This window comes from Helicoverpa zea, chromosome 11, assembly GCF_022581195.2.
Source record: "Helicoverpa zea isolate HzStark_Cry1AcR chromosome 11, ilHelZeax1.1, whole genome shotgun sequence".
Lineage (NCBI taxonomy): Eukaryota > Metazoa > Arthropoda > Insecta > Lepidoptera > Noctuidae > Helicoverpa > Helicoverpa zea.
The window spans coordinates 5,886,974-5,913,051 of NC_061462.1; the positions used below are offsets into that span (position 1 = coordinate 5,886,974).

Genomic DNA, 26,078 nt, shown 5'->3' on the forward strand with positions numbered 1-26,078 from the left:
TGTTTAATAAATAGAGCTTTATATCCTCGATATTGATCATAACGTAACGTCGGTACATGAATCCAGGTAGTTACGTAAACAAAATACGTACAACACACAGCAGCGATAAGTATCGTGTATGCGAAATGAATTCTAATGATACTATTTGTGTCGGTGTTAGGGTACAATTTAGCTCGAGAAAATTGTTCGTTCGTCAGATAACAGTCGTGATGCGACACCTTCGGACGTATCGGGTGACAAATTTACATTCGTGTTGCGAAGTGTCCAGACTGTTATAGTAGTGGGATGTCGGCGGTTAGAGCGAGGGGCCTGACTCCGCCGCCTCGCCTCGCGCCGCATCGCCCCGGAGCGCAGGTGGCGGCGTCCCTCCCGGGCTTGGACAGACGACAAGCATGAAATATAGAACTTCCAGGACAACTCGTGCATGATACATGACATCAGTGACGGCTTCGCTCAAACAATAATCCTTAACATCCTTTATAAATCTTTTCCCATTTTATATGTGTTTGAAGGTATGTATTGAATCATACATTTATTTGCGTTTATAAGAGTAAACATTTAAAATAAAAGTTAATTGCTGGTATGATTCATATCAAAATGTGTTTCAATCAAATTAAAACAAATAGGCGAATGAAATTTATTTACAGAGTAGCTGGGGCAGTCGTAATCGAATGAAATTATTGCCGCATGGTTATTAAAACGACAAATAAAATATTATTGTAACAATATATTTTATATACAAAGTAGCTTTATAATACAACGTAAATAACTACGAAGATCCATAGCGCGGGGCAGGAGCGGGCGCCGGCGCTGCGCTTGAGCGCCTCCAGCTCGCTGACATCTGGGCTCTCGTCGGAGTCGCCCACCTCGTTGTACTGCATCTCCTCGAACTTGCCGGACAACGCTGAAACAACAACACTCACTCAAAAATAATACCAAAAATCCCTCGAGGCCGGATCGGCCGCCATTTTACAAAATATCAAGTTACTCGACATGACCATTAACTTTTGCCTATAAACGTTTTCCAAGTATTTCTTATCATAGCAACAAAAACAAAACCTGAAACTTTGTACTTCGATACTTACAATACAATTTTATTGTCCCGTCCGTGTCTCCTAGGGAATTCTTTGATATGCAACTGTATGTGCCAAAAGTGTTTCTACCAACTTTTTTAATCTTCAGCCTCATATCCACTTCGTAGCCTCTCTCTATGGCTGTGATCTCGAACCTCTTGTCCGCTACAAAGTGAACATATTGATAGTTTAATCCTCGTTATTAATAGTCCCACGTCAAGCTCGGATTATGTATGATACTTACACTGTGATATGATTTGATCATTTATCGTCCAATAATTAATAGATCTAGGGAACGCTTCTGAATGGCAGTCCAAATGTACAGTATCGCCTTCTTTTGCTCCCACTAATTGGTTTTGTATAGTCATTATCGGCGGAACTGCAACACAAAGAGCATTACTTCTTTACCTCATCACATAGAGTATTTATGGAATGAACAAGTTAATGTAAGGGTCTCGCGTGAGTCGGTTACCTAATTTAGTTCAAATTAGCTTAGTTGCGGTTTGGGATTCAGCGCTAATGCTGGCGACATACGTTTCCGCTCTTTGCGAAGCAGCCACAAGTGTGTATATAGCTCAAAGACTTATCTACATCTAGCATTTAATCTCTTTAAAGTCGGACCTAGAGTCCGAAATGATGTAGATTTTGGTTGCGGTCGCAATATCAAGTTTTCCAATCTCAAAGGCATTTTATAAAGCGATTGAAGTTGGCTTAAAACGCGCGTCAGACAAAAGCTGGCCGCCGGCGATATGCGCCCGCAACGGTTCTGGACTATTTGTGTCAATGAATTTTATAAAATGCTACATCGCTTTGCACATTTCGTGGAAATCATAACACTAACTGCAGTGTTCGTATTACGAGCTATTTTATCTGTGCAGCTTATGTGAGCACATGATCAAATTGGTCATATTTCGATATTTTAAACTTATACGAATAAGTTGAGTTTATATTTTATTTATAAAACGATTTATAAATAAAATATAAACTCGTATTTAAAAAAAGACGACGAACAAATAAACGTCGTAAACCAATAAGGTTCTATCAGGCTTTCAGATTGACCAGTACCTACATCGATTTCAGTGCAAGTATTTCAAGTTCAGACTTACAATGCACGACGAGCATGACTCGTTTGCTAACAGACGGCGGGACTCCATTACTGGCTATACATAGGTAGGCACCCATATGTAATCTTGAAACTTTAACCAGTTGAAGTACTGCGCCATTCACCGACGAATCTAATGAAACAGATACGCATTATTCAACTAAAACGGACAATTAATTCAAACAATACGAAGCACAAAAATAATGGTACAGATCATTCAAAGTTAAAGGAACGAAGCGAAGTCATTTATTTTTGTTAGACTCATCGTGCCGAGGTCTTTAACGTGATGATTTCATTCTGCGATACTATTGAAGTTTAGATACGTTATTTATGTGTTAAGGAAATTACCATTTTCCTAATTAACGTTTACAACAGAAAAGTTCAATCCGCTTTATTGGTCGCTTGTTTATTTATAGGATAAATATTTGCTACAGCCTACTGTTTTCCAAGGACTATTTTTAAACCTCATCGACAGGTAGAGATTCGATCAACTTGACATTTCCCGTGGAAAATTTCAAAGCTGCCAGGACGACAATCTTTTACGTTTTAAGTTTGTAAGCTAGGTAAAAATGTTTTCGTACTTTGTATAATATTGAAGTTGTTTGTAAACAACCCGTACATGTCTTGTCTTCTCATTGAAGTCTGCCCTATCATAGGTCCTGCAAATGTTAAGTATATTTCACTCACTAGCATCGTTATACCACTTTTGTTTGTATCCTTTGTGGCTACAATTTTACTCATGTATTTGATTTGACCGAAATTATATTTATAATGTGAATCGGTTTATGAGTCTCACTATGTTGTAATTAATACAAAAAAAAAACATCAAAACGAAATCAACTATCATCATCATTCTACTATGACTTCAACTAGTAGGAGAGGTAACTATGTATATCTAGCATATTAGTATTTTTACCCTTGAATGTAGATTTTGTTAGGTATTAATGGACAATAGAAGTTGTCCTTCCTTTTCTTAGGATATGTCCTTACAATATACTGTAATTAAAAAGATAAAGATTAAGATCTTACTATGCGTATCAGTGAAGTTTGTAGTGGGCAACAAGTCACCAGCCTCCTTTCTCCAGACGACGGTTGGTGTGGGCACCCCATGGGCCGCACAGCGCAGCGTCACGTTGGCCCCCTCCCGGGCCACTTGGTCACTACTCGTCGGGTAGTCCAAAATGTCCGGGGGAACTGCGCAAATCCGTAGCGGTTTTTCATATCTACGCGAATATTTTATTGTACAGAACGTAATGCTTCGTTTCTTTTTTTTATTATGACTGTATCAGTTTTTGAATGGAACAGGAATCAATTTATAAGTCACAAGGTCCAATAAACAAAACCCTAACAAAATTGTTTTGGAACAACATAACGTACAAAAATATTTACCAAAGAAAAAAACGTCTAAATTAAGAAACGTTTCTGAATTGATAAGCAGACGTTGTGTAAACAATATTTCAAATTCACCTTAACCGATATGAATTAATTATGAACATAACAAGGCACACGGTTTGGTACACAAATTGATTATACTACATGCTTGCCTGCTCATGTAAACTTTAATATAAAATTACTTTTGAGACCTTATTACATGCATTATATTTTAAGCTGTCGTCAAAAGTTGACCAAATAGATTGAAAATTAAATGTCAATTTCACGAAAGTCTCTGCATTTAAAAACACTATGAAATTAGTATTTTTAATCAAGACATTTATAATGTGAAAATTTTTTGCTAAGCATCTTTTAGGTAATTAGTGCACTTACCAACTACATCTAAATATGCCGTTTGGCTCTTCATGGGATCAGTGTTGAGCTGGCACATATACCAGCCTCTGTCCGACTGTCGGACGTCGTGTATGTGTAGGAACCACACCCGCCGGTCACTGTGGTTGACCGCAATTCGGTGGTTCTTCGTGATCACGTGAGTCGCAATCGTCAGGATAGTCTGCGTGTCCACGCGTAGCCACGCCACCTTTAAACAAATCAATTTTAAATCGGTGTTCTTTTTTTGAAGTTCGAACTGCTGTTTTTTTTTTTCGGAATGCCATTTTTTACTTTTATGTGTCAGACTGTGAACTCTTTGCTCTCGTATATCTCAGAAAAGGTTCAATGATATAAGTACAAAGTCAAATGAAGATAGCAGTCCTTGTAAGCACTTTAACGTTAGTTTAATGCTTGAAAATATTAAAGCATTCTAAGTCATTATATCTGCGACGGCTCCAAACAATCCACTTAGTTCCAAACAACATAAGTCTAGTTTAAAAGTACTTACCCTGTAAGAGCCGAGGTCATTGACGACACAAGTGAAAACTGCCTCTCTTCCCAAAGACACAGTCAAGTTGTTTAGGCTATCTTCAAAACGTGGTACTTCTAGAACAATAATTTTAATATTAGTCTTTATTACGCTGTTATTGTTTAACCGTTAATTAATTTTAAAAGCTAACTACTGTTACATAATTGTTGGCGGCAGCTTTGTGTTCAAATATTTTCTGAAGGCAATTGAGTCGCATAAATTATAATATATTAAGTTACCACGTGGGCCTCAGTTTGTGTACAATGTGTGTATTTTCGTCGTATAGACCTCGTAATTCGGGAAAAGGGTTCAGAAATCATATTATTATGTAAGACTTTACGGTTTGGGCGTATGTAGTAGAAATGGTTTTTGATAATTCCTCAAACATTAGCTGTATTGTTTGCTATGTCCCAACTAATCTCAGCTTAGTGATCAATATGTTTCGTGACACACACGTATTGTCCTTAACTATTTATATTGTCAAATCGTCTGAATATAGCAATATATCCTTCTTTTAAATAGATGGCCACAGCATAGCTAAGTCAAAATGTCTCCAGCCATGCATCCGTCATCATGTAGCTCGACCCTATTTTGGGGAGCTTAACTACCCGTCGCACGATAATACCAGATCTGCAGGACATTTGTGTTGCCTGTTTGTATACACACACAAATCTGACTAATAGTAAGATGAAATTCATTAAAAAAATAGGATTAGCATAATTTGTAAAATACTTCTAAAGTAGGCCATAATAAGTATGATAGAAGAAGAAGACAAACTAGAGGTATACCGACTCCAAATAAATTCTGGATATAGGGAGGGTGATGATGATGATAAGTTACCATAGAAAGTGTGGCATATAACATGGACAATGTATCAAAAAGTTGTTTTACTTACATAATTTCAGTAATCAGACTACTGAATTATTTTTTTATGAGTTAGCAAATATATATCTACGGTGTACTACAGATGTAAACTTACACCCACACAGACATTTCCCTTGTGTTAGACCCTACAAGATAGGCTGATCAACAATACTATGAACATTATACTATTTGAAGGCATCTGTAATGTAATTGAACATCAATAGCAAATTAAGAGCTCCTACTGACGGTTGAGCTGTTTTGTTACTAGACCATCTAATTGTTTAACTATTGAGTTGTACCATTATTGTTTAGTCGCGTATTATTATATAAAATAAACGAAAAGTGAACTAACTTTATGCTTTTGTAACTACCAAAAAATAAAAGCATTCAAATTTTATCCCAATTTAGGTACACCATATATCGTATAAAAAATGAAAAATACGGTTAGCTTTTAAGTGGGATTAATCATTAAAACGTCTAAAGTATCGCATGCAGAATTTCCAAATATAAAAATCATAAATCCACAAAGTGAAGCTGTACAAAAATAACGTTTTAAGTTATCGTGAGGGCATGAATAAATAAAATAAACCGTAACAGCGAAGCGGCAATAAAATGAAGATGATGAATGCTGAACAGCCAGATGGTAAACTAATTACTAACTGAAGAAATATTTGCACTGGATTTATTTCCAGCCAGTGTCTATAGCCGACCTCGGCAATAGCGGAACTTTTTTCCCTTCCATCTTTTTTGAGAGATAGTTTGAATACTATTTCTATTCCACCCGCTAAGATTTATTATGAGCTAGATTTTAAAATAGCTAGGATCACGACCCTTGCTTCTAAGTCCATGCCCTTTGCCAACGGTTAGGGCGATGGCCCAAAGGCTATTTGCTACTGAAAATTCACAAACAACATCTTAAAATTCCCAAATCCTAGACAACATTCTTAGACACTCCCTTTGAAAATCATTCGCATGTTTACAATAAAATTATTCTCCAATTTTGTCCAAATTCCAATTTCAAACACAACCTGTTCGTCTTTATTAGAATTCTATTGACGTACTCACAAAGTTATCGCAATTATTTCATCAAAATCTTATATTATCTCTATTGAGCATTTCATTAAAGCCAATTTGTATTATGAGATTGAAATAACGATCAATTAGGAATTTGCTTTATATTTCTAAGATAATGAGAAGTGATAAGTCGTAAGTATTTCGCTTTGAGCTATTGGTACCTATCCAACAGATAAAGTTATCAATTCGAACAAAGTAGTCGTTGGTATGAAGGCGACATGTTTATAGTCGTCCATATATCACTGAGCTTTATCTCCGCACTAATGTATCAGTATGTATATACAAATGTTATTGTTGCCCCGGCAGTGTGTTCTCGCACGTACAGTCCTAAGCATTTATTGTGCCTAGAGCAAATTTGCTTGCGGGTCGCAATATCCAAGTGAGCGGGCCCTGGGGTGCTATCTTGTTTTATTTGCGCGCCAGAGCCGATAATGAACGTTTTTTCTCCGTATCTATTCCGAGCATTCAATATACTAAAGGTGTAATAAAGGGTAACATATTAGTACCCACCCCTTCCTCTCGCCAGTGAAATTTTATTGTCCTATAATATAATCAAATAGTACTTTTGAAGATAAGCTTAAAATAGACTTTATAGCTATAATCATAAGGTCTGGAATAGCTAAGGAATCTATGAGATTAAATAAAAACAATAGATATATTTGATCGGTAATAAAATGGGCAAGTTTTATAGCTTAACCATTTTCTGGCCTGTATTTCTGTCGTTGTTTAAATCTTGGGCCACTTAAAATATTAGAAGTATATATTAGTAAATACGTGAAAGTAGATATATGTACATGTGAATTCAACCTTTTTTTTCAGAGTCAAAGTCAAAGCTCTACTTGATCTGTGGTCATGATCGCACTTAACATTTTGGTCATTTTCGACATCAAAAAGAAATAACGCCACTTTGCACACTCAACGACAGTATTATCTTATTGATCTTTGATCGATGGCATGTACCTATACTGAAACCTCCCTGTAAAATATCCTTGCAGTATATTCCGCAAAACCAAAATGCGAATAATTTTATAAATAACACTTTTATGTTTACTAACATCTAAACAAATCAGTATTTCTCAAATTTTCCTCATTATTTCTATCGTACACACGAAATCTAATATTTTCATTTAGATGTCTCAGATTGACAAACTCTCTCTCTCTTCTGAAGAATTCGAACGACGGCCATCTTCCTTTCAGAGATATTTTATAAAATTCCTTGTAGCAATCTGCTATCAGAAAAGGTATCTGTTGATAACTTATGAGAAGGAGCCCTTCTAAATACCTCCGTACATTTTAGACAATTCCCAGATAACAAACTTTAAGCAAAGTTTAAACTCCGCATATTAATGAGTGGATTTGTCTCGATGTATTTCTTCGGAATGAACGAATTGTTTAAAATACAAGGAGGTACGTAACTGTTCCCTTCAGAAGCTACAAAAGATGATCTTTATCGTTTTATGGGTTCAAGGAGTGGGGTGAACCCCTGGGGAGAATTTATGTCAGAATATTACCCCTCCTTAGAGACTCTAAAAGAAAGTTTTAAATGCTTTATGTTGGTACTTGCACATACGATGTTGCGGACGTTAAATTCTGTAATGTACTATGTATTTTTACATCGTAAACTGTCATTCACGGTTGCCGATGTCTGCGGGCGACTGTTTTATCGCTCAGGAAGAATACCATTGTATTCCGCATGACAGAAAGGCAAGCTCTCCCTATTGTTTTTTTATCGGACGGCAATTGGCTCTATTCGCCCGTAGTCCGTACACAATTTGTCGAGTTCTGTTAGAGATTATCAAATGTACGTGACGATTGTAACTTTTAAACATGATATCGGGTTTAACACTGAAAGTAAAAACTGAATTTTAGTTTCAATTATATTTTCATCTGGGTCGTTATTAAATTAACGCTTGCTATCGTTAAAGTTTGTGTTCGGTTGCAATGAGTCTCTAGAGAACAGAACTGAAGTTGTATAATATACCCGTATTCGATTAGCTTAGTGTTCGTGTCTTGGTGTCTCGGTGCTGCAGTAGGAATTCACTTGTCCCGCTTGTTGAATTAATACTGATAGTACTGTGAGCAAACACTCGTTGTGGACTTCACGAGTACAGTTGCTCTAATTGGTCCATTTGTGAGTCCACACTGAACATACCCAGTGCTATATTATTTATAGACTTGTACACCAACATGTCCTATATATGATAATATAAATGATATCAGACAGCAAGTGGAATAACGTCATGTTTTTTAATGGAATATTTTTCTAGGATGTTGGTCACATTTGTTGAGTACAAATTAAAGTAACCAGTACGGAGTCTGAGAGCACGCACAGAAAATATCTACGACCTACGCGGAATTCGAAATTAGAGTCCGTGACGTAGCGACCAATCCAAATGGGCGATTTAATCGTCAGGCAATGTATTTGTCAAAACAATGCCCATCGTAACCTATGTTATAAAAGATAAGATGTAGGTTCTTATGATAATAAAATTGGCTGTAATTTCATGATTTAATAAGACGGTAAATTATTTAAACGATATAAGAATTGCTACAGGTACTTATTTTATTCAGAAGCAGCATGATGCCTTATAAAGCAAATGTCACGAACAACCATGCATAAAATCCATTGTAGCGAAGTACAAAGGAAATCATATTTTATCACGTTTGCCCGGTTTTTACTTTTTAAAACTTCAATCCATGCTTCCATATCAGCACGTCTGTCTAGCCGAGGGGATTCAAAGCCCAGTTGGCGCATACGTGCGTGTAGGTATGTTTTATACTTTTAAACTTATATTATACAACGGGATACAGTATAAGTAAGAGGGATCTTTATAGCGCGAAGCTTTTGCGACATCAAACGTGTGAGTGTGCTTCACGGAGCACTGCGGATTAGAAGCGAGAGACCATCACGTGTTAGGTATTTTACAGTAACAGAAAAAGTGGCCAATTCGTTATATTAGAAAAGCCTATTTTGCCACCACTTTATATGCTTTTAAATATTTATGTTGAGCATTCTACGTTTCCACAAACGTTACTAACCTTTACGACGCCAAGACTATGAAACCAAGAAGCAAAAAAATCCATGTCACTATGAGTAACAGCAAACCTATGGATGAATGAACATATTTCAGTCATGTTCAGTACGACCGCACAACCTTTGCCTCGGAGAGCGAAGGTAAACAATCGGGCCGTGATATAAAATCTATGAAAGTTATAGGATCCAGTTTTTGCAGGTAGAACGTTCATATATCAGACTTTATTTTTTACTCCTTATTTTGAACGTAGAGATTGCTCAAAATATTAATTGATGTCCTACAAGGCTTCCAAATAGCTAACGTAGTAGTAACATTAGGTATATTACATTGTTTTTCTGTTATTAGTAGGTATTTACATTCACTTGAATAAGCGTTTTTTCATCGTAACTACTTACTACATTTCCAAACCTCTGTTAGCTTTTTGAAATATAAACATAATTTTCAATAAAACATTAAAACAAACACGTCTTATAATGTTTTGTAATTAAATTCATCGTGTAATGAAATTAGCATGCCACACAAGTCTTATTGTGTACACAATTTAGTGTTATTTCATTAATTACCGGCTGTTTAGTATTCTAGATACCGCACTTATTAGTATTATATTCCTGATGTACGTCTCTAAGATGTGGGTTGCTAATTAGTATAATAAGTACCTAAATATACCCAAGCAAGAGAAAAAAATAAGTATCATCTTGAGAATACATACACACGTCTATTTATTTAAAGAAAATCTTTATTCATAGGTATATTCTTAAGTTTTCAGTCAGGTTAAATATCTGATGTGTGTTCTTCCATTGTGTCTACTTCCATTCATCTTCATACTAACTTATCTACGAGCTCAAACAAACTATCGGCCTACTAAAAGTTGGCAGTGTGTGGACCTCTAACATGGTAGCTATAATTCAAGAAAAACTAATATTGTAATGCCAGCGTGTTCTATCATAAAAATACCAAAGGAAAAACCCAAAGTGTTAATAGAATATTCAATTTACAATCGGAATACTGAATTTCATTTAAAACTTATGAAACTTATCACGGAATGATTAGTTTTATGAATATAATTTCATTCGTTCACCATTTCGCTCAGCCTGCATTAATTATGCATAAGTTTTAATCAGTTTTACTTAATAATAGGTCAGTAAAGTCCACAACAAAAATATATAATTCTACTACAGGACTTTACAATACATAATTGTAGGTACTTTTATCATCATCATCATCATCTCAGCCATAGGACGTCCACTGCTGAACATAGGCGGGAGGCCTTAGATCTCAGATACCTGTTGGAGGCAACCTGCATCCAGCGTCTTCCGGCGTCCTTTATAAGGTCGTCTGTCCACCTTGTTGGTACTTTTATAATTAGTTATTTTGTTTGATTTTTACTCTAATTATCTTTAACTGTTTGAACATGATCTCATTAAAAATGTACATTAAAACATTCCATTTGAAAATTGTAGAGTTGTATCAGCAAGTAGGTTTAGATAACGCTAATTATGATGGACTGTGTGCGGTATGAGTCTGAGAGAAATGATTTGTTTAGGGTCTTGGAAGTGAACAGACTTGAAGTAGGCGCATTAAATAAAATTTTGTCACAACCAAATAGTGAAGTTGCGAAGAGTCTGTTTAGGTTCATGGCCCAGATATGATTGATGTGTATTTAGGTTACGATGGGACTGACATACGCAATGCGATTATAAATGTCCCTTAAATAAATAAAGAATAAAAAAAAAACGCTAATTATGTTTAGGTTAGCTTAACATTAATTAGGTGTAATTATAATTATGTTTGCTATGTCGCTTGTACGTCTGTTATGTAAATCAAAACAATGTTATTAATACCTGATGGGCATTTGTTTGCTTTAAGGATAAATAATATATTATTTTTAAAGTCTTTCATCAATTAATTGTGAACCACTTGACATCAGATTTTACTGTGTGCTGAACAATTGTGTCATGATAAATTAAAAGACATTCCGTTACATTTCATGACTATGTTTTCCGCGAAGTCCTCAAAATATGTTTCCTAGTAACTATTACGTCTGCTGACTGTACGCGGGTACCGTCAGTCGACAAGTGGCTGCTATCCGAGCCTCGCAGATATTTAAACTCCTTTCCGTCTATTTGTCAGACTTGCTGATAGTGCTTACCAGGAAAACCTTTTATGCAGATTTCTTTGTTAAAGAGACAAAAGAGGAAATTATTCATTAGGTATTTATATTCTGCTCTGTCGGTTTGTTTGGCAGCTTCTATAAATATGATATCCTAACATGCTATTAAGGTAAAGTCGGTATTGCGTAATCCAAACAACCCTCAAATCGACAGTTGAAATTAAAAAGAACGTTATTCGCCCTTAATACGTGAAGGGTGAGCACGCACACTAGTCATTTTTTGTTTTCTTTATAGCTTTCGGCTAATGTTTACCAAAACTTTTTGACTTTCAGTAAAGGCAGTTTAAAAAACAACAAAATGGAATTACTTAGCTGCTTGCTATTTAACTATACACGGTTGTTTAACAAGAGTTTTCCATTTGTATAAAAGAAAATATAGCCGTTTTATTAACAAGGCTCTCATTAAGCCTAGACATGAATGCAAACAATAAAACGTCTAGCGGCATTCCAACATGGTCGCATTTTATCTAAAGAGATTGTTTGAAACCTACATTTATAATGTCAATATTAGTCTTGTATCATATTACTCTGAATACTGAATAAAGGAAAGTGGGTCTATTAAAAGCGTCAGCGCTACAAAAAAGATATAACCGATAAATCACGATACTGTGTAAAACCTCACTTAATCTTAATTTGGGGCCATGCCTTTGAATGGGCGTTATGCAACGCGACTTATTTGTGCCGTGACTTAGTTGTGAATAGCATCGACAGGCAATATTTTCTCTTTACAACGAGGTTGGTACAAGACAACGCTTTCAGGCAATGACTTGTGCCGTGGGGGGCGATATAAATATTTGCGTATCGCATCGCCGCCTGGCGGCTGGCGCTGCGCTGGCGTGCGGCCCCGCGCCCGCGCCCGCTCCGCCAAACGTGGCTCGTCACGCGACCACTGCCTCAATGTAAGAAGTTTATTCCACTTTAAATATCCTACGAGAATCGATATGTTCTACAAATTAAGGTCACTTATTACGCCACACTACTGTACTGTCTTAAACTATTTTTAAAAAGTACAAAAACTTGACCGCACTCTAGAGAGTCATTTCCATGAATTATCCCAGTACTGGAGTACTATAAACGTACGTGTAGGATTTACATATTCAGATAGTAGCACCTAGTTATGTTAAAATTTTCATGTGATATGAAACTTTTCACTACTGTTAAATGAGTAAGTATTTGTATAACAAACGCTTTTATTACATTCATGGCGTTTGTAGGGAAATTACAAACGTAATAAATGTAAGTACTTTCAAGAATTAATTAACAAAATTAAGCGAACTTGAGTCTTACGCAGGTAAATTATTATCACTAATCGAATCGAGTTTTAAGGGAGTGAAAACTTTGAGATAAGAAGTGTTGCAAAGAAGATTATTTAAAATATTGAGTAAGTAACAAATTTTCGAACGATCGGCGTGATTCGATAACTTTTCGCCGAAGTTAGCTGTAAGTTTGTGGAAGTTTCCAGCCGTGTTTCTGAACCTTATCGTCCGTGGAAGTAACAAGCCGAGATAAATGAAGTTTAGTTGCTCTTAATTTAATGGCTGGCCGGAAGTTTGGACGACGTGACCGGACGGAGGGGGAGCCCTTTTCCCACCAATTATTCCACTAATTAATAAGACATTGTATTGATAGGATTGTTAGCACCCTTCATAACATTCGCAAAATTTATTTACCAAATTCCCCAAAACAATTGGGTCGGAACTAACAATGAGTGACTTATCCGAACAAAACAGTTGCAAAACAAACAGCGTCATTATAAACTAGGGAAAAATAAGAAGTTGTTCACAATTAAAGTGCGCCGAACGAGTTGCGGCCGAAGTAACTACAGTTAATGTCTTTCGAGTCTCTTGAACACCGCAACTGAGCAAATGGCGAACGATTTAAACGCTTTCTTAAAGGATTTATCGGAGATGACACAAGAACAAGAGAAACGGAGGAATCGGGGAGGCGACGTCCTACCGGCAGGACAGGCTAAAGCGGGAACAAAGATTTATTGAGGGACAAATTGTAACAGAATCACTGCTACAGTTAAACCCTTAATTAGTTTATCAGTTATAAATTAAACATTATTGTCGTTTGTACGAGGAAATGATTTCGGGAATTTCGACAGTTTGACTGTTTAATTGTTTGGCTACTTGGATTACGATAATAATATGAAAATAAGATTAAATTAACATATAATAGATACTTATGTTGTTTTCAGTTTGGATTAAACATCTTATTCCATGAAGCGCAGATTTTAGTACAGTCAGCGTCAAATAGTGACATATTCAAATAAATAGACGCAACCAAAAAGTCAATAATATCGGTACAAACAAAGTTTCCATATTGTTGTCAACAATATATTCGCTCAAAAGGTCGAAACGTTTAAAATGTCATATAGATAGATCGGTTCAGTCAAACCGCCATAAATATGGTTACAGTCATCCCGCCAATGGCATCCAAGCATTATAAGTGTTCAAAAATATGGAACACATTAGAAAAATGAACTTTACTGCTTTATATTTTAAATATTATTTCTCACGTCAACATTTCACAAAATGAAAGGGTTAGAAACTTCTGCTGTCCTTTTCATTTTAAGCATGACGTCATAGACATGTCTTTTGTTTTCTAAATAATTTCGTGCATAGCCGTTTACGATAAGTACTTATATTTAAGCAAGAAATAGCCGATGGAAATAGATGTAAACCTCATTGATAATGAGTATGAGTATGTATATATATCTCATAGAGAAAGAGTGCTTATCTATGATTCAATAACATGTTCATGTCACAAATGTATATTGCTTAATACGAAATTATTTCGTATTTAATTTAACTTTTGTACTTATTTAAAATGACCACATTCCGTATTAACGACAAAATGAGCACTTTTTATCAAGTCACTTTGGAACGTATAGAACACAGAAAACTCTCAACGGGTGTAAAAATAAACAAAAACATTTTTGCTTTAATTATCTTTATTTTTATTTTTTTTACTTAAATCGTGTATAGCCACCCTCTGCTAGAATTACGTCAGAAAGACGTCTTCGCATGGATTGTACCGCATTATAGCAAAAATTGTCTCCTCTCATGGAATCCCAGACTTCTTCGACTTCGGTATGCAAATCTTTCGCACAAACCCGCAGCCCCGGCAGGCCTTGGCCCTGGAGGGCCCTGCTGGGGTTTTGCTGACGCCAGAGTAAAAATATCGCAGATTCTGAACGAGAATAATATCCTGAAGATTTTTTACTTTTATAAGAAATGTCTTTGTTTAACCCTTAGACTGCTATTGGTTCCCGATGCGGTTATCAAATCAAGGTACCCGAAGGCGTCAATTCCATAGAAAATATTCTAAAGCCGCACACGCACGAAATGCCCCGAATGCGGAATGCGCCCGAATGATTAAAAAATCTAACGTCCGACCAGGATGCACGAGCAGTGCATCGGATCGATTCGACGACCGTTCAAGTAACCGAATCTGGTACCTGAAGGCGCACTCGCAGTACAATTTCTATGTAGCGGTGCACACATTCGGTTCGTTCGTACGGGTTTGTCTCCAGATGTCCAGGTCGCCTTGGCCATCGTGCGGTGCGGACGTACGTGGTGCTAATTAACTGTCAAAAAGTATCCCGTATGTTTATGGAACATACGTCATGACGACTTAAACGATAGAATTGATCTCTGTGTATTCCCAATAGCATCGCTTTCTTTTCTTTCATTCTTACATTCTTTTGACAAGAGTTGCTAATAGAAATTCGTCATCTCCATTTTTAGTTTTAAAAAAATATTTTTTATTTTATAAGCGTTCTTTGATACAATCGCCAATACAATCAATCGCCTGTATGTGGGACTCCTCCGATCGGGTTTCCAATTGGAGAATCGAATCAGGTACCTGACATGTGCGGCCGTCCTTACATGCTAGTTTATTTTTCTAATGTGTTCCATATTTTTGAACACTTATAATGCTTGGATACCATTGGCGGGATGACTGTAACCATATTTATGGCGGTTTGACTGAACCGATCTATATGACATTTTAAACGTTTCGACCTTTTGAGCGAATATATTGTTGACAACAATATGGAAACTTTGTTTGTACCGATATTATTGACTTTTTGGATGCGTCTACTTATTTGAATACCCTGAGTGTCACTAACTATTTGACGCTGACTGTACATTTTATTTTGCCAAAACCCATGAAATCAAAGTACGAAATCAATGGCAAATATAAACTTCTCAAATTCGATACCGTTCAAATCATATTCATAACGTAAATCATATCTCCACCAAAACTTGGATAAGGCAATAATGTTTAATATTTCAAAATCGTTACTAAACACGATATAACGCACGATTTACTTCAATTTACGTTGAAATTCAAATCAAAACTGACCGACAAATGCTCATGAACGTATTTAACATAAATGTCGTTCCTGACGTGAATATCTATGTGGAATTAACATGACAATTCACAGATAAAATTAGATTTATGGAAGCTTACAATAATTTAACATAATACGCTTTACCTAGAATTTTTGCTATTAATATTATGTGTGTTGTTGTTAATTGTTAGTTCTGTATAATTTTCCTTTGATTTCAACATCCCATGCTTACATTGATTTAATTGGGTTTCGTCGATTCGGCGATAATAAAAGCTATGCTGTCCCACTGCTGAGCAAAGGACTCTCCCCTATAGCCTTCCATCTGTCTTTGTCGGTCACTTTTTGTGGCCAGTCCGCGCGAAAGCTATCCGAGTCTTCTCTCCAACGTTCCTTGGTCTTCCTCTCGCTTGCTTTCCATCATCAAGGATCTCTTTTGCGGTGACGTTGACCCACTTGTAACGAATTTTAAATGTATCAAAAATATTAAATTGATTAAACTAATATTAGGTTTGAAGAGGGATAAATATAGTTTTACGATAAAATCGTTTGTGAGATGCTCAGTTGGCAGTTAGCTACAATTGCATGTATTGTCTATGATGACTTAGCGAAGATACAGGTAATCTGATATGCCTATTGTGTAGTCCCCTTAATTGTGCTGATTGTTAATTGAGGTGTATCTACTTTATTAGAAGCTAATTGATCGAATAATTGCTTGACGTATTATCTCACAGTGTAACTATATTTGAGAATATTACTGCGTCTTGTATAAAATTATTCAAGAATCAATGCGTTCTATACGGTAATATGAATTTAGTTAAATCTTTAATCATAAAAAAGATATCCCCTCGGGAATCACACCTGTGATGTTCACAATATTTGAAGGTCATAATAATAAGCAAACCACTGACCTCGTTTGGATAAAAAACCTTTTTTAAGCTTCAACGAAATTGTAACCGCTTTGGGAATTCCTCAGCTTAATCGTCATTTTAATAATTCACGAACACATGTCTATCAATTACCCCGGAGGAAACTTTACGCGTAAATTCAACCCTATCGTGGGTTTATAATAAAAAGGTGGAAACTAGGAAAATTATATAACTAAATAATAAATGTGTGCGACCCCTGATTATGTTTCACACGACAGTCGGCGTGCCCCAGGGGTGTTTAACCTTTATTCCTGTAGGTTGTGTGGGATGTGGCGATGTGGCGTTGCGTTTCATGGCGCTAAGCCGGCTTTCATCTGAGGCTAGCTGATGCTACATCACTGACATGTTGCTTGACCGATATTTTGATATTAATTAATGAATTATGTTTTCTTAACTGTGTATGCTATAATATCAATTATTAAATATCTGTCAATATGATATATGTACAAACCTGCTACTGTGTTTGGTTAGTTCATCCATCCTCCGAGCCTTTTCCCAATCATGTTAGGGTCGGCTTCCAGTCTAACCGGATTCAGCTGAGTACCAGTGCTTTACAAGAAGCGACTGCCTATCTGACCTCCTCAACCCAGTTACCCGGGCAACCAGTGGTTAGACTGGTGTCAGACTTACTGGCTTCTGACTACCCGTAACAACTGCCAAGGATGTTCAATGACAGCCGGGACCTACAGTTTAACGTGCCATCCGAACGTGTTTGGTTATTTATAAAGTTTAAATAAATTGTTACTGACTGAAACCTGTTGAAGGCTATACGATCAATTGTTACTGACTGTAGAAAAGGGTAGTTTTGAGTTTAGATATGGGTACCTCGATATTTTATCATTGATATTTTGCTTTATGGATTCAATGGTATTTTGAAAGATTAGTAATTATTGAATAATGTTATGAATTGTCAATTGTGATTGTTTATTTGTATGTCATTGTATTGCCCTTTCGCATATCATTACAGTTCTATTAAAGCTATTAGTAATTGAATGGGACTTCAAATGTATTGTATTAGTAATTAGCGTTTAATTGTTAATTAAGTTGTGGTTACACGGCGCCTACTTATAATTATGATATAATACCTAGTAATGTTTCAATGTTGAACTTTTTTGACGTAAAGAATGTAGGTACTTGTAACTTACAATTGACCTTTTAAAACCTTGTCATATGCTCGTTATTTTACCAAAAAACTATATTTTCTTTGATTTGGGAAATAATAATTTTCTTTTCCTTCAATAAAAAAAGATCGAGCAATTTTAGTATTGTTTTGAATAGTATGTGTATTATAAATAATGTCAAAATTGGGTGATATTCTAGGAAGTACACTTGGATATTCCAGTCAATTGACTTCGATTACTGAAATAGTGGTAAGTCCTTAGGTCACAACTCCACCTCAATATTAAATAGTATCGTAAGTTATCTCCAACAAAACATATAAGAAAAAGAAATAAACGCAAAGATTTTACACGGTCCCTTTTTCTTCATATAAAAATTTGATTAAATTTAAAAAAAGAACGGCTCGTGTAACAGCTGGTTGTCGCTTCGCGCAACCTCCCACGAAGCAACCCAGTTACCTAATAATATCGTAGGCGAAAGTACCGGTATCTTTTTATTTGTGAACTTGGTTTACCCAATTTGTTGTACCCGTATTATTTATTTACGTTGTTATAAAATCATTAGGCACTTAAGTAAGGATTGACGGTTCAAATTAAACAGCCTGTCTGCATTATGTCTATAGGTTATCATCATACTCCTTCCCTTATCCTAATTTTATCTAGTCGGCGCAGAATATTGTCTTCTTCCATACTCTTCTATCTGTATTTTCCCCATATAATAATTTAATCAAATACCTACTATGTATCTAATAATTAAATAGTTTAATAAAAATCTAATCATCTTCTATGGTTTCGCTTAATTAAGTAGTCAAGGAAGACGAGGAAAATTAAATCAATAAATACTGAGAACTTCCATTCCATTAGTATCCTCTGAACTTTTATAGACAGAAGTTAAAACTACCTTTGCATTAATTTATAACTGCTTGTTAATTATAATTATTTGTCATGGAAAAGAGCGTCCAGTGATAGGTAACCCTGTACAAATTATTTATTTGTATAACTTTCTAGCTCAACTTTCATTTTCTTGGAGATATAGATATTATTAACACTTCTTATTTAAAAAGAATGTCTATGCAGTTACTTGCCGTTTCTTCTGCATAGGACGTGCTCCTTGCAACTGCACTAAGACGTTTCATGGGATCTTGTGACTTAAGTCTCACTTAGACTTTGACTAGTAAGTAACTACTTACTTAATATGTGTGACTAACGAAGAAATATAATACTCAATTTTTTTTAAATGATATCGTCTTTACCTTTTTAATTTACCTCGTTTCTAATATTAGATATTCATTTTATCGTCTGCCATGAAAATCCTCAAATACTGTGAGAAAACCGCAAATCTGAGATTATTTAGAACTAAAATAAAACTAGGCAATTGTTATATTTTGTTCTAGACAACATGATAGGCTTAGTGGTTGAAGAGAAGTTCGCTTCAACTATTCTTAGAGCGCATTAGTGTGGCTCAAATAAGTATTCAAAATATAATTAAATGTTTCTTTTTTACGTTTTGTTACTAAATGATTTTGCTGTTGTAGCATAATTATTAAGTAGTTATTAACAACATTTTCATGTTTTAAACCGCATTTATTTGTAAACTCACAGTTTTTGCCATAAAATAAATATCAATGAAATTAACTGTGGCATATTTTTTTGTATTTGCACATTTGTTATGAAGAAAAATATTTTGATAAGTGTCACGGAGTTGTAGGTAAGGAAATTTGGCTTTGTAGGTGTTTATTAATGTCGTCTGTTTAAGGACCCGCCTTGGTAACTGTGCTACCCCATAAGTTCTCAGCATGCAGCAGACAAGGCGACTCTTCCATTAAATTTGGTTAGCTACATTGGTAATTTGAGTTTTGGAGCGCAGTGTAGAGTTTCTAACCCTATTAGCTAGTTTCAAATCTAGCGGACTGCGCTTAATGGGTCAAATACCAAGTCCGAGTGCTGGGTTACGACAAAAAGGAATTATCAATTATTTATAATGACCGAAATAATTACGACTAGAGATGTTAATTGGAGTAGTCTAAACTACTATATAACCAACATTCATATTAAATAGGCTGTAAATAATGTTATTTATAACTTTTAGCGGTTTCAGGGAATCGTGAATATTTCCGACGGTTAATAAGTTTAATACAGTTGGGAATTAAGACGTTTTATGTTTGTTTCAATTAATTTTTGAAATGATTCGAGATTTAAACTAACTACTACTAAACCTTATTTTACAATGTTAGTCAGTCATGTTCTTTTATCTGAAAGCGAATACAAAATGTATGCGTGTAGTTTTCCATATAAAGGATAAGCTAATGATGAAACAACTGATATGACAAAGGCCAGTTTGATCCACTTGCGGGAAGCGATTCGCAGGATGTAAGCAGAACCGCTGGAAACAGTTAGTCGGAAATAAAGTGGCAAAGATAAACCAGATTTCATGGAAAACCTTTTGAATGAGAAAATCCTATAAACGTGACCTTTCGTTCACGAATAAACAAAGACTTATATTATTTGTAATTTAGTGTTTTCGCCGAATTTTTGTGGGTTTAATACCACAGATTATTTTTTTTGGACATTGTAATGGACATGTAACATCTGATCTTACTATCTATTAAGCTCGTATTGTGAGAATTTTTTTTTGTCGTATGGAAACTTGTTGATTAGTCACTTACTTACTTACTGAGATGTTCTTAGTTAATGTGACTAAGCAGCTTAGATGCATGAAAAGCTTATCTTACGTGATAGTCAGAACTGTTCCTCTGTGTCTCTGAACTAATCTTTCTCCACCATTGCATAACTAAAAAAACAAAACGCAAAGAATAACCGCTAAAAACACCGCTTGCCTATTTATCTAAATTATCCATTTAAAGTTGATTCGTGCAGCTCCGTGCAGCGAATAACTAACAAAGGAGGAAGGGGGTATTATCACCTCAATTGGTAGACGGATTGCAACCGCAGTTTGTTAGCTGGGTCGCTTGCACATTCCACGAACGTAATCTGGCAATCGACTTTGACTGTACGTTGTACGTATATGTATTTTAATTTCTAAAGGACATTGCCAAGGTTTGGTTCAAGTACTGCCTAGGAATGTGAGTTGGTCTAGCCCTAGCGGTACGACAGATAGCATTAAAGTGAACTACAAAAAAAAAGGGAAAATCGGTCCCAGGAAAAAAAACTGTTTTTGAGCTACTGATAAACAGGTACTTAACTAACTAGAAAGCTGGTGCCTTATTTTTATTATTAACTCAATTTTTAAGCTTTGTAATGTCATGTTTAAGGGGGTATTATCACCTCAATTGGCAGATGGATTGCAACCGCAGTTTGTTAGCTAGGTCGCTAGCACATTCCTTGAACGTAATCCGCCAATCGACTTTGACTGTACGTGGACGTCTGTATACATATTTTAATGTCTAAAGGAATTGTATTAATACACATGTAGGTAATCGTAACTTCTAAAAAACAGTTGCTCATTTTAACCTGTTTTTTTTTTATCTAAACTAAACTTAAACTAAGTTTGGGGTTATTCCTATAATAATGAATGATGATACTGAAAAAATAGGGATCTGTTTTTTTTTTTTTTTAATTTGCAAAGTTCACTCTTATTGATCTACATCTGCATTATAAGAGTTTGCAGAATAAAGAAAGCATTTAAATTAAGTCTTTAATCGAAGTAATGATTGAAAATACTGAGGCGTTACAGGGGTTACACTGTTAAAGGTTTGGCTTTAAAAGCTACCGTTTTCGCATACACTGTGAAATTATATTTCGCGTTTAATGTATTCTGTTTAATGAAAAAGTAAGTTGGTGTCCAGGTAAGTTAATTATTATTATTAAATGTACGTAAAAGGTTAATATATATTTGTTACAAGAATCATGATTTGATGTTATCTGTAACCGTTAACATTACTCAAAGAAAGTTATATTTCTAGTGCTAAGTTTATTTTAATAAATTAAGAATGTCTTATAATTGACTTTAGTATTATAAATTAATTTCCAACCTTACTTATATTTAATTAATATTGATAAATCTTTACCGTACCTAATTACAATAATTTGAATACATCTAGATTCATGATTAAGTTATAAAAGGACCGACAAGTTTGAATATATAGAAAATTGTTTTTATATCTCTTAGTCACGAAAAATATAGATCAATTGGTCGCTAGTAATTTTATTGACACTAAAATGTTACTACGTAAATGTACTAGAATTATTTGTCATTCAATGTCAAAGGTTTAGTAATGGTAGTATATATTTTTCCCATAAGTTTTACCCTAGACATGTTTTTATTTATTTATATGAATGAGCTCAGATTAAACATGCCTTACGATCCGTTGTTTTTTAGACAAACATATTCCAGCTTTTTTAAATTTTCCCTTGATTTTTTGAACTTACCGACGGAATCCTTAAAACAAATCACAACATGGAAGACAAGTCCGAAGTGTATATAGAACAAGAGTTTTCCCAACAACATCATTCAAAACACATTGTATGGTAGCGAAAAAAACTTCACTGTTCGCGCGGCATACTACGCGAGATCGACGATGTAGAAGTTCGTAGCCCGTAGCGGCGTAGGCGTGCTACGTGCGTCCGCGTAGCGAGTCGAGGCGCGACTGTAGGCGTGCTTCGCGCGGCTTCGCTCGCTAAGTTCGTCGCTCCGGTGCACATGCGCTGCCGAACGCATTCCACGCGAGCTGAATCAAACTTAATAATAATTCCTTCCTTTCCACTTCACTTATCAATCGTCTGGGACTGAGATTTGATTTTGGGGTCCAAGTTTTGGCAGTACTTTTAGATGTGTTTTTCGTGAAACTATAATTATTTATAGTACTGTTAATAATACCCACTTAGTTAATAACATTCTAAACAACACTGTAAGAAATCTTATTAAATTATATTCCAATCTATTTAACAAAGCTTTCGGATTCCGAAAAAAGAAGCAAACATATTATTTACTTTGTAAATAAACAGCCATTCTTTCAAACAAGGCTGCGTAAACCGTCACTTTTATTTCGTCCTAATTGTGTTTGGTACGCTTTCGTTGTATTATTACATTACGTACTTACCGGAAATTCAAAGACTTTGTACAATGATATAGCTACCGAGGGTTGTTTTTAAAAGTATTGAAAGCTATGATTAGGTTTATTTATTACGCAACACTTTGCATCATGCAACCGGAATGTGTTAAACTATGGTATAGTATGCTATGAAATTACCTACGCCATTGTTTTTGCTTCAAGAACTTATTTAACCGTAATTTATGAATGAAGTAAAAGTTGGGTCGTATATTTTTATTGCAATAACTTCAACGATCCGACTTAGAAATATTTTATTTAAAGCCCTGTGTTTTGAAATGTAGGGCAAAAAAATGGTTTTAAAAACTTTTTATAGGAAGTTATACATTACCCCTTACTGTAGCCAGTTGATTTCATTGATTTTTCCGTCAATAATGACATTACAACGGCAATCACGCAAAAACGAATTCTGGAAAACGGGTTATTCGAAAAGTGCGCTTTTTCCGAAAACCTTTTAGTGCATAATGAAGTCTAACAAAGCCAGTGGAAAACTTTGTGTAGCTGCGTATGTATAGTGAGTGTTAACAAACTTACCTATTGCGAGTATTCCGAGTTATTTCACGGAACATGGAATATTGCTAACTAACCTCAGCAACTGATTGATAAGTGAGGATGGACAATGTTTCTATAAAAATGACGATTAAATATGACTTTTGTAATCGAGACTTGTATTTTATTCGAGTCAAGTTAATATAAGTACCTTATTTGTGAATGACAAAAATATAAAAAAGTTAATTTGGAAAAAAATATTATAATTATTTTCATTTAATAACTTATTCAAACTAACCATAGTATAAATATCTTCCTCAGTTTTGGTAATAATAGTCTACAGCTATTGTTACAACCGTAACTACCCCGGGCTTGGTTGTGCATTATTCGAATTACTAATTATTCGAGTAGACATAATCCTCTCTAAATTATTCGACAATTAAGCTCAGAGTTCAAGATGCAACAAATTCCGTACTGATCAGTGTTAAATTGCAGTATAGTGCTATATCAGGTTCTAGTGTGTCCTATATATCGCTGCAGTTTCGTACTCATTTGGCGGCAAGCTGAAGGAATAATTACAGAACCGATCGATATTTATTCATAGGTTGTGCAGAACTCCCTTCGCCGAATAGCGGTACATTTGTCAACAGACATTCGGAGCAGTCCGTTTTGCTTTAGTTTAGTACCAAGTGCCGATTGTTTGTTAGCAAAGACACAAACCGTCAGCTGTTTTGGTCTGAGTTATAGTTTCAAAACACTACGACCGCAGCGGTCACCACACTTAACCGCTATTGGTCCATATTTTAAACAACAACTCACCATCTTTATTTATACACCACAAACTGAGAAACTGTATTCACGAAATTCTCTTTATAAAACATGTTCCAATACATTATGTATAGATCTGAAAGCCTCAACAATTGAAAACCTATACAAATATTTTCCGTACATTATTACCGAGTATAAAAACAGCAATTTTGTTATTTGTAAGAAAATCTCTGTTATTTTTATTGTATCAATGAAACAGAAATTAAGGTAATGGATTCAGTTGCAAAGATAAATTGGAATTGCTCAACGTAATTTGTACCGTTACATGTTGTTTGTGCTTACTTAGGGTTCTCTTTTGTGTTTTGTCGAAAACAAACTAAGTCCTTTGTCTGAGGGGTCCTACGGGCCTACGGCGGTTTTCTTATCAGTGGCGCGTCCCTTGAGCTATATGTATGAAGGATATAGTCGCATGCTCGACTCCACTCATCGCATGATTAGCCATGTTCGAATTCTAAATTCCTAGCGAAATACTAAAACTTTCTGCACCGAGCTCTTGTATACGAATATTTTATTTCCAGTGTCGGTGCAGCATCCTTTCAGAGGCACTTTTTTCAAATATTACTCGCGGAAACAGCGTACTGTTTACACAACGCTCGCCTTTCTGCTCATATCCAATGTAGTTTTCAGTTTAAAATTCATAGCGTAGCTTTTAAACTCGGTTAGATTCTGAATATTCTCGAGGTGAACCTGTTTCTAAATGAGCGTTTAGCCATTTTAATATCGCGGCTCGTTGTTTGAACTTAAGATGTGTGGTAAAAAGGTATTCTTGGAGAAAAGCGGTTCTTATCTTCATTGGTTGCAGGGAATGTTTTTACCGGAGTCAGGACCATAGAAACCTGTACCTCAATCACAAATTAAGTGTTGTATGGCGTAACGTTACACCCCAAAGGTTTCTCTCATTTTCTGTTTTTCCTTGCTCCTAATGATCTGGGGAAGGTTGTGCTTTTTACGCGGTAATAACTGCGTACACATAAATAATTGAGAAGCGGAAAAACATTCCGACTCTAAGATTGTAACATAATGAAGCACCTGCAATTGTACCTGGAGGACCTTTTTTTATATGGTTAATGTATTTTTATTCAAGCTCTAGTTTTTGCTGGGAGTTCACAGTTGAGTGTGCTTGCAGATTGGGCCTAAATATTCACTGCTCATTTACAACCTATTATTATTGTGGGTTGTTTTAGAACATAAACTTTATCTTCAGTTTGAATATGTTTTTTAAATCATGTTTGGCAAATAAATTATGCTCAAATCCTAAATATAATTAAAATATGTATTACTGCAATTGTTTATTTTGGTATTAATATTCTTACATAAAATGTGTTGTTTATTACCTCATAAATACTTTAAAATTTAAAACTCAAACAACCTCTTCACAGTGTTGATTTTAAAATTGATTGAAAATGTATAGCCAATTACCATTTTAAGAGCGTGGCGGTTATTCCTGCATATTTCCATTAGTATTTTTATCGAGATAGTTTTTTTATTCCACCGACATAAAATAAAATTAAGTTTATATTTCGAGGCATAATACATTAAAAAGTGATAATAAATAATATCGTTATATATAAAGTTTTATTTTATGTTACAGCCAAGTGGAGCGTTACTTACAAAAGTTTTAAAGCAAAAGAACATTCAAACTTCGAGAACTTGCAATGGATGATTTTCTTCTAAACT

General features: G+C 35.2%; 1 protein-coding gene across 1 annotated transcript; it reads right to left on the reverse strand.

Moving 5' to 3' along the window:
- Positions 1-712: 712 nt before the first annotated feature.
- On the reverse strand, positions 713-22,525 carry LOC124634467 (lachesin-like). Its single transcript, XM_047170064.1, has 8 exons — positions 22,405-22,525; positions 4,448-4,545; positions 3,940-4,147; positions 3,205-3,369; positions 2,180-2,308; positions 1,318-1,452; positions 1,086-1,238; positions 713-904 (listed from the first exon to the last, which is right to left on the reverse strand). The coding sequence occupies exons 1-8, from the start codon at positions 22,484-22,486 to the stop codon at positions 750-752; spliced, it is 1,125 nt and encodes a 374-aa protein (XP_047026020.1). The 5' UTR covers positions 22,487-22,525; the 3' UTR covers positions 713-749.
- Between the last annotated feature and the right edge of the window lie 3,553 nt (positions 22,526-26,078).